This window comes from Coregonus lavaretus (genome assembly GCF_964263955.1).
Source record: "Coregonus lavaretus genome assembly, chromosome: 15".
Taxonomy (NCBI): domain Eukaryota; kingdom Metazoa; phylum Chordata; class Actinopteri; order Salmoniformes; family Salmonidae; genus Coregonus; species Coregonus lavaretus.
This window is the reverse complement of record NC_140002.1, coordinates 17,665,516-17,679,062: the sequence shown is the minus strand read 5'-3', so window position 1 is coordinate 17,679,062 and position 13,547 is coordinate 17,665,516. Positions and strand designations below refer to the sequence as shown.

Genomic DNA, 13,547 nt, shown 5'->3' with positions numbered 1-13,547 from the left:
CCCCCACAAAAAATAAATAAAAATAAATAAAATATTGTAAAGTGGTTATCCCACTGGCTATAAGGTGAATGCACCAATTTGTAAGTCGCTCTGGATAAGAGTGTCTGCTAAATTACGTAAATGTAAATGTAATGTTATACTTATGAGCATACGCCTATCACAACCACGTAATACCACTGGCTAAATGAAAAAATGTGGAATTCCAAAACAAAATCGAGCTACAAGAAAATTCACAACCACCATGAATAGCCTAATATCACCAGCATCCTCACCACATATAGCCTATTCCACCAGCGTACACCACATTAAACAAAGAGGTGGAGTCAAATGACCACTGTCTTCATGAACTGTGTCATCAGCAAAGACTAAGACTAGGCTATACACTCAAAACAACACCGTTTTCATTGCAATATCAATATAGCGTATCGCAACCAAGGTAGGAACCTTAGCCACCACCACAGCACACCAGACCAGAGGGTCCAACATTTTTGGAAAACATAGCAGCACCACAGTGCCCTGCTAAGTGTCTGATTACCTGGATGGTGCCAAAGTCCACGTTCTCGTAGTGGAAGTGGGCGCACTCAGCCAGCTTGGGGAAGTGGCCTTTGGTGAAGGACAGTCTGAAAGACAGAGACAGACTGTGGTTAGGACGAAGGCCTAAGTGTCTGATGGATAATGAAGAGAGTAAAGGAAGGGGGGGTGGAGAAGAAGAAAACATAGTACAAGAGAGGGGAGGAAAATATAGAGGGTGGAAGTGGGCAAAAATAGATAAAATCCGGTAGAAAGGGCAAAACTGAAGGAGAGCGGGAGAGAGAGACATGTGAGAGACACAGATAAGAGTGAGAGGTAGAGACAGAGAGAGATGTAGAGCGATAGCTGAAGAGAGAAAAAGGTTGAAAGAGAGAACAGGGTGGGAGCCGAGAGAGACAGCAAAATGGAGAGAAAAAGGTTGATAGAGAGAGAGAACAGAGAAGATAAAAAGTTGGAGAGAGAGCGGTCGAAGAGTGAGTGAGAGTGAGAGGAAATCAAAGTAGAGAGAGAGATGTGTAGCAGATGTGAGGAGTTAAGGCAGTATCAGAAGGCTCGCGGCAGGGTAAGTCTACTCGGTCAGTTGGTCCACTGACTTCTTGACATTCTTGACCTTCATGCTGGCCGTGCTGCTGCAGGAGCGCAGGAGGGGCTCGGCGCTCAGCTCGGGAACCTCGGCACTCCGCGCCTGCATGTCGGAAAGGAAACAGACACACTTGTCAATACATGACCTGTGACTTCACCTCTGACAAACAACTCCATATGAGTTGACCTGCATGCGAGAGAAACCTAAGGACAACGCAAATCAAAGCAAAACTGTTCAAAGAAACAATTCCAGGATGTAGTGACTGTTGTCAAAGCAGCTACTTAATATTTGTTGTTGTATTTTTCATGTTAATTGGACAGAGACAGTGAAAGAAAGCTTAGGAGAGTGTATTAGAAGGGCAGTCGGTTGGATTCAAACCCACCAACGGCTAGACCACCCCAGGCCCCTACTAGCTACGTTTGACCCAACATGGTGAAGTTTGACCCCTGACAGAGTCTAATCTGTGACCGAGTGAGGTTAAAACGCACTTGACAACATTAAATCAAGTCATCCTGTGTGGCTAAAGTCAACAAGAGAAAAGAAAAACACTAAGCTGAGAGAGAGAGAAAAGAGAAACACTAAGCTGAGAGAGAGAGAGAGAGAGAGAGAGAGAGAGAGAGAGAGAGAGAGAGAGAGAGAGAGAGAGAGACCTAAAGAGCAGGAACCCAGACTTCATCAAAGAATTTGGAAATACAGACATTGTCATCCTACAAGAAACATGGTATAGAGGAGACAGACCCACTGGTTGCCCTCTAGGTTACAGAGAGCTGGAAGTCCCATCCACCAAACTACTAGGAGTGAAACAAGGACGAGACCTAACCCACTCTATTAAATTAGTCAAAACAGAAACATTTTACATCTGGCTAGAAATTAATAAGGAAATGATCTCAACAGAGAAACATTTCCTCATGTGTGCTACCTATATCCCCCCAATAGAATCCCCATACTTTAACGATGACAGCTTCTCCATCCTAGAGAGGGAGATCAACCATTTCCAGGCCCTGGGACATGTACTAGTCTGTGGTGACCTAAATGCCAGAACTGGACAAGACCTGACATTCTCAGCACACATGGCGACAAACACCTACCTGGAAGTGACAGTATTCCCTCCCAAATATGCCCCCCTAGACACAACTATGACAAAACAACCAACAAAAATGGGTCACAACTCCTGCAGCTCTGTTGCACGCTGGGTCTGTACATAGTCAATGGTAGACTTCGAGGAGACTCCTATGGTAGGTACACCTACAGCTCATCCCTTGGCAGTAGTACTGTAGATTACTTTATCACTGACCTCAACCCAGTCTCTCAAAGTGTTCACAGTCAGCCCACTAACACCCCTATCAGATCACAGCAAAATCAGTCTACCTGAACAGAGCAATACTCAATCATGAGACATCAAAGCCAAAGAAACTGCACAATATTAAGAAATGCTATAGATGGAAGGAAAGTAGTCTAGAAACCTACCAAAAAAACAATTAGGCAACAACAAATTCAATCCATTTCAGACAACTTCCTGGACAAAACATGTCACTGTAATAGTGAAGGTGTAAACTTGGCAGTAGTCTCCTGTAGCTCAGTTGGTAGAGCATGGCGCTTGCAACGCCAGGGTTGTGGGTTCGATTCCCACGGGGGGCCAGTATGAAAAATGTATGCACTCACTAACTAAGTCGCTCTGGATAAGAGTGTCTGCTAAATGACTAAAATGTAAAAATGTAGAAAGCCTAAACAGTATATTTGACATTTCAGCTTCCCTATCAAATCTAAAAATGTCAAGCAGACAACTTAAGAAAATGAAAAACAATGACAAATGGTTTGATGAAAAATGCAAAAACCTAAGAAAGAAATTGAGAAACCTATCCAACCAAAAACCCAGAAAACCTGAGTCTACGCCTTCACTATGGTGAATCACTAAAACAATACAGAAATTCATAACGGAAAAAGAAGGAAGATCTTCTGCACAGATTCTGTCAGACCTGATAATGATGTTCCAAAAAAGGTCCAGTTGTCAGGACCACAAATACAAATTCCATCTAGACACTGTTGCCCTAGAGCACACAAAAACCTATACATACCTTTGCCTAAACATCAGCGCCACAGGTAACTTCCACAAAGCTGTGAACGATCTGAGAGACAAGGCAAGAAGGGCATTCTATGCCATCAAAAGGAACATAAAATTTGACATACCAATTAGGATCTGGCAAAAAATACTTGAATCAGTTATAGAACCCATTGCCCTTTATGGTTGTGAGGTCTGGGGTCCGCTCACCAACCAAGAATTCACAAAATGGGAAAAACACCAAATTGAGACTCTGCATGCAGAATTCTGCAAAAATATCCTCTGTGTACAACATAAAACACCAAATAATGCATGCAGAGCAGAACTAGGCCGATACCTGCTAATTATCAAAATCCAGAAAAGAGCAGGTAAATTCTACAACCACCTAAAAGGAAGCGATTACCAAACCTTCCATAACAAAGCCATCACCTACAGAGAGATTAATCTGGAGAAGAGTTCCCTAAGCAAGCTGGTCATGGGGCTCTGTTCACAAACACAAACAGACCCCACAGAGCCCCAGGACAGCAACACAATTAGACCTAACCAAATCATGAGAAAACATATTGACATATTGGAAAGAATTAACAAAAAAACAGAGCAAACTAGAATTCTATTTGGCCCTAAACAGAGAGTACACAGTGGCAGAATACCTGAACACTGTGACTGACCCAAATTAAGGAAACATTTGACTATGTACAGACTCAGTGAGCATGGCCTTGCTATTGAGAAAGGCCGCCGTAGAAGACAGGCTATGTGCACACTGCCCACAAAATTAGGTGGAAACTGAGCTGCACTTCCTAACCTCCTGCCAAATGTATGACCATATTAGAAACACATATTTCCCTCAGATTACACAGACCCACAAAGAATTCGAAAACAAATCCAATTTTGATAAACTCCCATATCTATTGGGTGAAATACCACAGTGTGCAATCACAGCAGCAAGATTTGTGACCTGTTGACACAAGAAAAGAGCAACCAGAGAAGAACAAACACTGTTGTAAAATACAACCCATATTTATTTATTTTCCCTTTTGTAGTTTAACTATTTGCACATCACTACAACACTGTATATATACATAATATGACATTTGAAATGTCTTTATTCTTTTGGAACTTTTGTGTAAAGTTTACTGTTAATTTTTTATTGTTTATTTAACTTTTGTTTATTATCTATTTCACCTCCTTTGGCAATGTAAACATATGTTTCCCATGCCAATAGAGCCCCTTGAATTGAATTGAGAGAGAAAAGAGAAACCAGAGAGATAGTAAGGAAAGTAAAGAATGAAAGAGAACAGCAGAAAATTGTGGAGTGGGGAGAGAGAGAGCAAGAGAAGACAGGATGAGATGTGGAGAAGTTAAGTCTCTTTCTAGCTGGTTGCAGACAAAGACCGGGAAGGTGATAAGCAGATGATTGCCAATGAGGTCAGAGACAGGAGCCAGGTGAGCCGGTGTACAGATAGATGTCAGGCCTGCACTAGCTGTGAATGGGAATGTAGAACAGCTTAGCCTGTGTGCCAGTCTCTTTCTATTCTTTCTGCTTTAGCCGACTCCATTGTTATTGATGTTTGGCATCCAAGCAGGCTATTAAGAACTACTAGGAGCTGAGAAACACTGGTAGCAACCTCTTCAGTGCTTCCCCAAGGGGAGAGATGCTTATCAAATCTAGCCAAAACATTCTCAGAGGTTCAGTAAAATATTCAACAATGTCTTGAAGAAGGCGAGGTCTCTTCAAGGCTTGCTAAATAAAATTGTGTGTCGCATTAAGTAACGATTAATGTGAAGTATTCTGCTTATGTATCGCATTTTCACATTTAGGCGTTATCCACATATATTTATTGACTAACTACTGGTAAATGAGTTAGTCAATAACATGCAGCATGTCAATTTATTCATGTAGCCCTATTCATGTAGCCCCTATATAAATTGTACCTGTATTTAACCACCCCAGTATCTCTATTTGCACATCTGTCATTCCAGTGTTAATACAAAATGGTAACTATTTTGCACTATGGCCTATTTATTGCCTTACCTCCATAACTTACTACATTCGCACACACTGTATATATACTTTCTGTTGTATTTTTCACTTTATGTTTTGTTTACCCAATATTTAACTCGGTGTTGTTGTTTTTATCGCACTGCTTTGCTTTATCTTGGCCAGGTCGCAGTTGTAAATGAGAACTTGTTCTCAACTGGCTTACCTGGTTAAATAAAGGTGAAGAAAAAAGAAAAAGAAAAAAAACATCTATTTTGCAATAACGACCTAACCAATGTTCTGTTATTAATGTGCCCTCGGTCAATCGTTGTAACATGTCGAAAGCTTGGCAGACTTATTGATTGCTTCATCCTCTGAAATGCAGCACACCAACCACTGCCTGCCACGTATGTCGGCTACTGCCATTTGGGCACATTGTGACAGCTAACGCTAACTAGCTTAGCATTTCTTATCAAATCAAATTATATTTGTCACATGCTTCGTTAACAACAGTTGTAGACTAACAGTGAAATGCTTACTTACGGACCCTTCCCAGAAACGCAGAGAGAAAAAAATAAGAAATAACAGAAAAAGAATAACATAGGAATAAATACAATAAATCAGGAAAATGTCCCCAAACCACAAGAGGGATTTATTGCGTGTAATGTATTCGCACGTCTAGGCCCCTTTTAAGAGCTGCTCCCTTACAATAACAGAATAAAACATTTAACAAACAGCAGACATGCCACATCTTTAATGTTTCAAAAGTGATCAATATTCATTAGCTGGAAAGAGATGCCTGTGCCCCAAAGTTCACCCCATTCTCTATTTAGTGTACTACTTTTGACCAGGGCCCATAGGGCTCTCTTTGACCAGGGCCCATAGGGCTCTCGTTGACCAGGGCCCATAGGGCTCTCGTTGACCATGGCCCATAGGGCTCTCGTTGACCATGGCCCATAGGGCTCTCGTTGACCATGGCCCATAGGGCTCTCGTTGACCATGGCCCATAGGGCTCTCGTTGACCATGGCCCATAGGGCTCTCGTTGACCATGGCCCATAGGGCTCTCGTTGACCATGGCCCATAGGGCTCTATTTGACCATGGCCCATAGGGCTCTCGTTGACCATGGCCCATAGGGCTCTCGTTGACCATGGCCCATAGGGCTCTATTTGACCATGGCCCATAGGGCTCTATTTGACCATGGCCCATAGGGCTCTATTTGACCAGGGCCAATTGGGCTCTATTTGACCAGGGCCCATTGGGCTCTATTTGACCAGGGCCCATTGGGCTCTATTTGACCAGGGCCCATAGGGCTCTATTTGACCAGGGCCCATTGGGCTCTATTTGACCATGGCCCATTGGGCTCTATTTGACCATGGCCCATAGGGCTCTCGTTGACCATGGCCCATAGGGCTCTATTTGACCATGGCCCATAAGGCTCTCGTTGACCATGGCCCATAGGGCTCTCGTTGACCATGGCCCATAGGGCTCTCGTTGACCATGGCCCATAGGGCTCTATTTGACCATGGCCCATAGGGCTCTATTTGACCATGGCCCATAGGGCTCTATTTGACCATGGCCCATAGGGCTCTATTTGACCATGGCCCATTGGGCTCTATTTGACCAGGGCCCATAGGGCTCTATTTGACCATGACCCATAGGGCTCTATTTGACCATGGCCCATAGGGCTCTCGTTGACCATGGCCCATAGGGCTCTATTTGACCATGGCCCATAGGGCTCTCGTTGACCATGGCCCATAGGGCTCTCGTTGACCATGGCCCATAGGGCTCTCGTTGACCATGGCCCATAGGGCTCTCGTTGACCATGGCCCATAGGGCTCTCGTTGACCATGGCCCATAGGGCTCTATTTGACCATGGCCCATTGGGCTCTATTTGACCAGGGCCCATAGGGCTCTATTTGACCAGGGCCCATTGGGCTCTATTTGACCATGGCCCATTGGGCTCTATTTGACCATGGCCCATAGGGCTCTATTTGACCATGGCCCATAGGGCTCTATTTGACCATGGCCCATAGGGCTCTATTTGACCATGGCCCATAGGGCTCTATTTGACCATGTCCCATAGGGCTCTTGTCAGAAGTAGAGCACTATATAGGGAATAGGGAGCCATTAGGGACGCGTTTGCGTGTCTTTGCCACTGTATCACATTTTTGTGGTTCCAAAGTGCGAGTGGTGGGGGACAAATGTCATGTTACTATGGAGACAGCCTAATGCAGCTCAGTTGGAGAGAAAAAAGAACCTGGGCTTGGATGGTGTTGAAATAATGAATGATTTCATTAACTGAATGAGTTTAGGTACCATACGTAACTCTGTGTTGTTGTTTTTATCGCACTGCTTTGCTTTATCTTGGCCAGGTCGCAGTTGTAAATGAGAACTTGTTCTCAACTGGCTTACTTGGTTAAATAAAATAAATATAATTAATGGAGACTTTGGCGTATTATACATTGAAATATTTACAAACAAAAATGGGTTACTTGAATATGAGAGGGATTACATCAATATCTATCATTAGATTAATACTAAATAATTTGATTTAACTCGGTTGGTTTAAACAGTACATTGTCTTCATTACAATTCTTCTTAAGTTTAGCTGACATATATACATCATGTACATGATATTAGGTTCTGATACATCCCCACTACATTTGAAGTTACATTACATGATGTACAAGAGAGGCATCATCATCATTTCATGATTGGGAGCCGAGGCTGGATGTTGATCCAGCATTTCAGTTTCATATAAAGACGTATCCCTAACAGTTAAGACAATCAGTTAATTTAAGGAGACTGAGATAGGACGTGCCAGAGAGTCAACGAGCCCCAATCAAAGAGGAGCCTTGTTATAGACTATGTTTTTAATTGAGTCTTTGAAATGACTTGTCTAGAAAAGACAAGAAAAGCTTGTCTACGGTCTTATATTATAACAAATGTGTGTGTCAGTCTCATTATCTTATGCTGCCATAACTTTTAAAATTTCTTCAAGTGCAGTCTCAAAAACCATCAAGCACTATGAAGAAACTGGCTCTCATGAGGACCGCCACAGGAATAGAAGACCCAGAGTTACCTCTGCTGCACAGGATAAGTTCATTAGAGTTATCAGCCTCAGAAATTGCATCCCAAATAAATGCTTCACAGAGTTCAAGTAACAGACACATCTCAACATCAACTGTTCAGAGGGGACTGTGTGAATCAGGCCTTCAGAGTCGAATAGCTGCAAAGAAACCACTACCAAAGGACACCAATAAGAAAATACCTACTTGGGCCAATGCAATGGACATTAGACCGGTGGAAATTGGTCATTTGGTCTGGATTTTTGCCATCTGGGTGATAGCGGGGTGAACAGGCAGTGGCTCGGGTGGATGTTGTCCTTGATGATCTTTTTGGCCTTCCTGTGACATCGGGTACTGTAGGTGTCCTGGAGGGCAGGTAGTTTGCCCCTGGAGATGTGTTGGGCAGACCGCACCACCCTCTGGAGAGCCCTGCGGTTGCGAGCGGTGCAGTTGCCGTACCAGGCGGTGATACAGCCCGACAGGATGCTCTCAATTGTGCATCTGTAAAAGTTTGTGAGGTTTTTAGGTGCCAAGCCAAGGAGGCGCTGTTGCGCCTTCTTCACCACACTGTGTGGATGGACCATTTCAGATCGTCAGTGATGTGTACACCGAGGAGCTTTCCACCTTCTCCACTGTGGTCCCGTCGATGTCGATAGGGGCGTGTACTGCTGTTTCCTGAAGTCCACGATCAGTTCCTTTGGTTTTGTTTACGTTGGAGTAAGAGGTTATTTTCCTGGCACCACACTCCCAGGGCCCTCACCTCCTCCCTGTAGGCTGTCTTGTCATTGTTGGTAATCAGGCCTACTACTGTTGTGTCGTCTGCAAAGTTGATGATTGAGTTGAGGCGTGCGTGGCCACGCAGTCAAGGGTGAACAGGGAGTACAGGAGGGGGCTGAGCACGCATCCTTGTGGGGCCCCTGTGTTGAGGATCAGTGAAGTGGAGGTGTTGTTTCCTACCTTCAGCACCTGGGGGCGGCCCGTCAGGAAGTCCAGGACCCAGTTGCACAGGGAGGGGTTCAGACCCAGGGCCTCGAACTTAATGATGAGCTTGGAGGGTACTATGGTGTTGAATGCTGAGCTATAGTCAATGAACAGCATTCTTACATAGATATTCCTCTTGTCCAGATGGGATAGGGCAGTGTGCAGTGCAATGGCAATATCATTGTCTTTGGATCTATTGGGGCGGTAAGCAAATTGAAGTGGGTCTAGGGTGTCAAATAAGGTAGAGGTGGTATGATCCTTAACTAGCCTCTCAAAGCACTTCATGATGATTGAAGTGAGTGCTACGGGGCGATAGTCATTTAGTTAAGTTACCTTTGCTTTCTTGGGTACAGGAACAATGGTGGACATCTTGAAGCAAGGCCACAGAGAAAGAGAGCCCACAGTCCTTGGTAGCGTGCAGCGTCAGTGGCCCTGTGTTATCCTCAAAGCGGGCGAAGAAGGTGTTTAGCTTGTCCGGAAGCAAGACGTCGGTGTCCACGACGTGGCTGGTTTTCCCTTAGTAGTCCGTAATTGTCTGTAGACCCTGCCACATACTTCTTGTGTCTGAGCCATTGAATTGAGACTCCACTTTGTCTCTGTACTGTCGTTTTGCCTGTTTGATTGCCTTACGGAGGGAATAACTACACTGTTTGTATTCAGCAATATTCCCAGACACCTTGACATGGTTAAAATGGGTGGTTCGCGCTTTCAGTTTTGTCAAAATGCTGCCATCTATCAACGGTTTCTGGTTTGGGTAGGTTTTAATAGTCACAGTGGGTACAATACACTTCCTGATGAACTCAGTCACCATTTCCGTGTATTCGTCGATGTTATTCTCAGAGGCTACCCGGAACATATCCCAGTCCGCGTGAATCACTTCAATTGCCTGGGGGGAAGGAACAAAGGATCCAATTCGGGAAAGTCGTATTCCTGGTCGTAATGCTGGTGAGTTACCGCCGATCTGATATCCAAAAGTTATTTCCGGCTGTATGTAATAACACCCAAAAGAATCTGGGCTAATAATGTAAGAAATAAGACACAAAAAAATCAAAATTGCTTAGGAGCTAGAAGCAGAGATGCCTGCCCTATCTTTCGGCGCCATCTTGCCATTCCAAGAGTCTTGAAGGAGTTCCCACATATGCTGAGCACTAGTTGGCTGCTTTTCCTTCACTCTGTGGTCCAACTCATCCCAAACCATCTCAATGTGGTTGAGGTCGGAGGATTGTGGAGGCCATGTCATCTGATGCAGCACTCCATCACTCTCCTACCTGTATGCACTCACTAATTGTAAGTCGCTCTGGATAAGAGCGTCTGCTAAATGACTAAAATGTATATGTAAAAATAGTCCTTACACAGCCTGGAGGTGTGTTTTGGGTCCTTGTCCTGTTGAAGAACAAATGACAGTCCCACTAAGCACAAACCAGATCGGATGGCGTATAGCTGCAGAATGCTGTGGTACCCATGCTGGTTAAGTGTGCCTTGAATTCTAAATAAATCACCAACAGTGTCACCAGCAAAGCACCCCCACACCATCACACCTCCTCCATGCTTCACGGTGGGAACCACACACGCGGAGATCATCCGTTCACCTACTCCGCGTCTCACAAAGACACAAAGGACAGATTTCCACCGGTCTAACGTCCATTGATCGTGTTTCTTGGCCCAAGCAAGTCTCTTCTTCTTATTTGTGTCCTTTGGTAGCGTTTTTTTGCAGCAATTCGACCATGAAGGCCTGATTCACGCAGTCTCCTCTCAACAGTTGATGTTGAGATGTGTCTGTTACTTGAACTCATTTATTTGGGCTGCAATCTGAGGTGCAGTTAATTGCCGATTTCTGAGGCTGGTAACTCTAATGAACTTATCCTCTGCAGCAGAGGTAACTCTGGGTCTTCCTTTCCTGTGGCGGTCCTCATGAGAGCCAGTTTCGTCATAGCGCTTGATGGATTTTGCGACTGCACTTAAAGAAACTCTCAAAGTTCCTGAAATGTTCCAGATCAACTGACTTTCATGTCTTAAAGTAATTATGGAATGTCGTTTCTCTTTGCTTATTTGAGCTGTTCTTGCCATAATATGGACTTGGTCTTGTACCAAATAGGGTTTTCTTCTATGTACCAACCCTACCTTGTCACAACACAACTGATTGGCTCAAACGCATTAAGAAGGAAATAAATTACACAAATTAACTTAAACAAGGCACACCTGTTAATTGAAATGCAATTCAGGTGACTACCTCATGAAGCTGGTTGAGAGAATGCCAAGAGTGTGCAAAGCTGTCATCAAGGCAAAGGGTGGCAACTTTGAAGAATCTCAAATATAAAATATATTTTGATTTGTTTAACACTTTTTTGGTTACTACATGATTCTATATGTGTTATTTCATAGTTTTGATTTCTTCACTATTATTCTACAATGTAGAAAATAGTAAAAATAAAGAAAAACCCTGGAATGAGTAAGTGTCCAAACTTTTGACTGGTACTTTATATAAATAGCAAAAAAAAGAAATGTCCTTTTTTCAGGACACTGTCTTTCAAAGATAATTCGTAAAATTCCAAATAACTTCACATATCTTCATTGTAAAGGGTTTAAACACTGTTTCCCATGCTTGTTCAATGAACCATAAAAAATTTATGAACATGCATCCTGTGGAACGGTCGTTAAGACACTAACAGCTTACAGACGGTAGGCAATTAAGGTCACAGTTATGAAAACTTAGGACACTAAAGAGTCCATTCTTCTACTGACTCTGAAAAACAAAAACAAAAAGATGCCCAGGGTCCCTGCTCATCTGCGTGAACGTGCCTTAGGCATGCTGCAAGGAGGCATGAGGACTGCAGATGTGGCCAGGGCAATAAATTGCAATGTCCGTACTGTGAGACGTCTAAGACAGCGCTTCAGGGAGCCAGGACGGACAGCTGATCGTCCTCGCAGTGGCAGACCACGTGTAACTACAACGGCACAGGATCGATACATCCGAACATCATACTTGCGGGACAGGTACAGGATGGCAACAACAACTGCCCAAGTTACACCAGGAATGCACAATCCCTCCATCAGTGCTCAGACTGTCTGCAATAGGCTGAGAGAGGCTGGACTGAGGGCTTGTAGGCCTGTTGTAAGGCAGGTCCTCACCAGACATCATTGGCAACAACGTCGCCTATGGGCACAAACCCACCGTCGCTGGACCGGACAGGACTGGCAAAAAGTGCTCTTCACTCACGAGGCGCGGTTTTGTCTCACCAGGGGTGATGGTCGGATTCGCGTTTATCGTCGAAGGAATGAGCGTTACACCGAGGCCTGTACTCTGGAGCGGGATCGATTTGGAGGTGGAGGGTCCGTCATGGTCTGGGGCGGTGTGTCACAGCATCATCGGACTGACCTTTTGTCATTGCAGGCAAATCTCAACGCTGTGCGTTACAGGGAAGACATTCTCGTCCCTCATGTGGTACCCTTCCCGCAGGCTCATCCTGACATGACCCTCCAGCATGACAATGCCACCAGCCATACTGCTCGTTCTGTGCGTGATTTCCTGCAAGACAGGAATGTCAGTGTTCTACCATGGCCAGCGAAGAGCCCGGATCTCAATCCCATTGAGCACGTCTGGGACCTGTTGGATCGGAGGGTGAGGGCTAGGGCCATTCCCCCCAGAAATGTCTGGGAACTTGCAGGTGCCTTGGTGGAAGAGTGGGGTAACATCTCACAGCAAGAACTGGCAAATCTGGTGCAGTCCATGAGGAGGAGATGCACTGCAGTACTTAATGCAGCTGGTGGCCACACCAGATACTGACTGTTACTTTTGATTTTGACCCCCCCCCCCCTTTGTTCAGGGACATATTATTAAATTTATGTTAGTCACATGTCTGTGGAACTTGTTCAGTTTATGTCTCAGTTGTTGCATCTTATGTTCATACAAATATTTACACAGTGAGAGGACGTTTCTTTTTTTGCTGAGTTTATATATATATATATATATATATATATATATATATATATATATATATATATACATACATACATACATACATACATACATACACACATATATACATACATACACACACATTTGTGTGCTGTGCATTTGTACATGTTGTCATGGATTTGTGCACGTGTGTGCGTGTCTGTTTGTCTCTGTGTGTGTACGTTTATGTAGTATGTAAGCGTGTGTGTGTGAGAGTGCGTCTCTGCCAGTGTTCTCCATCTCACCATGGCACTGATGGTCTCCTCCCAGTCAGGTCTCTCTCTGGGGTAGACCAGGCGGGTCAGCTCAGGCACTATGTCATCCTCCTCTGGGTGACGCCCTGGCCTCAGGCCCCTAGAGCAGAGAGAGGGAGGGAGAGAGGGAATTTGA

General features: G+C 44.4%; 1 protein-coding gene across 1 annotated transcript in view; it reads right to left on the bottom strand.

Annotated features, from left to right (window-relative positions):
* LOC311142740 (rho GTPase-activating protein 32-like) overlaps positions 1-13,547 on the bottom strand; it is a 247,376-nt gene that overhangs the window by 97,731 nt on the left and 136,098 nt on the right. Inside the window, exons 3-5 of the mRNA XM_084178401.1 lie at positions 13,403-13,511; positions 1,125-1,216; positions 536-620 (exon numbers count right to left, since the gene is read on the bottom strand). Of these exons, the coding sequence (XP_084034527.1) occupies positions 536-620; positions 1,125-1,216; positions 13,403-13,511 (286 nt within the window). The remainder of the gene's footprint in view (positions 1-535; positions 621-1,124; positions 1,217-13,402; positions 13,512-13,547) is intronic.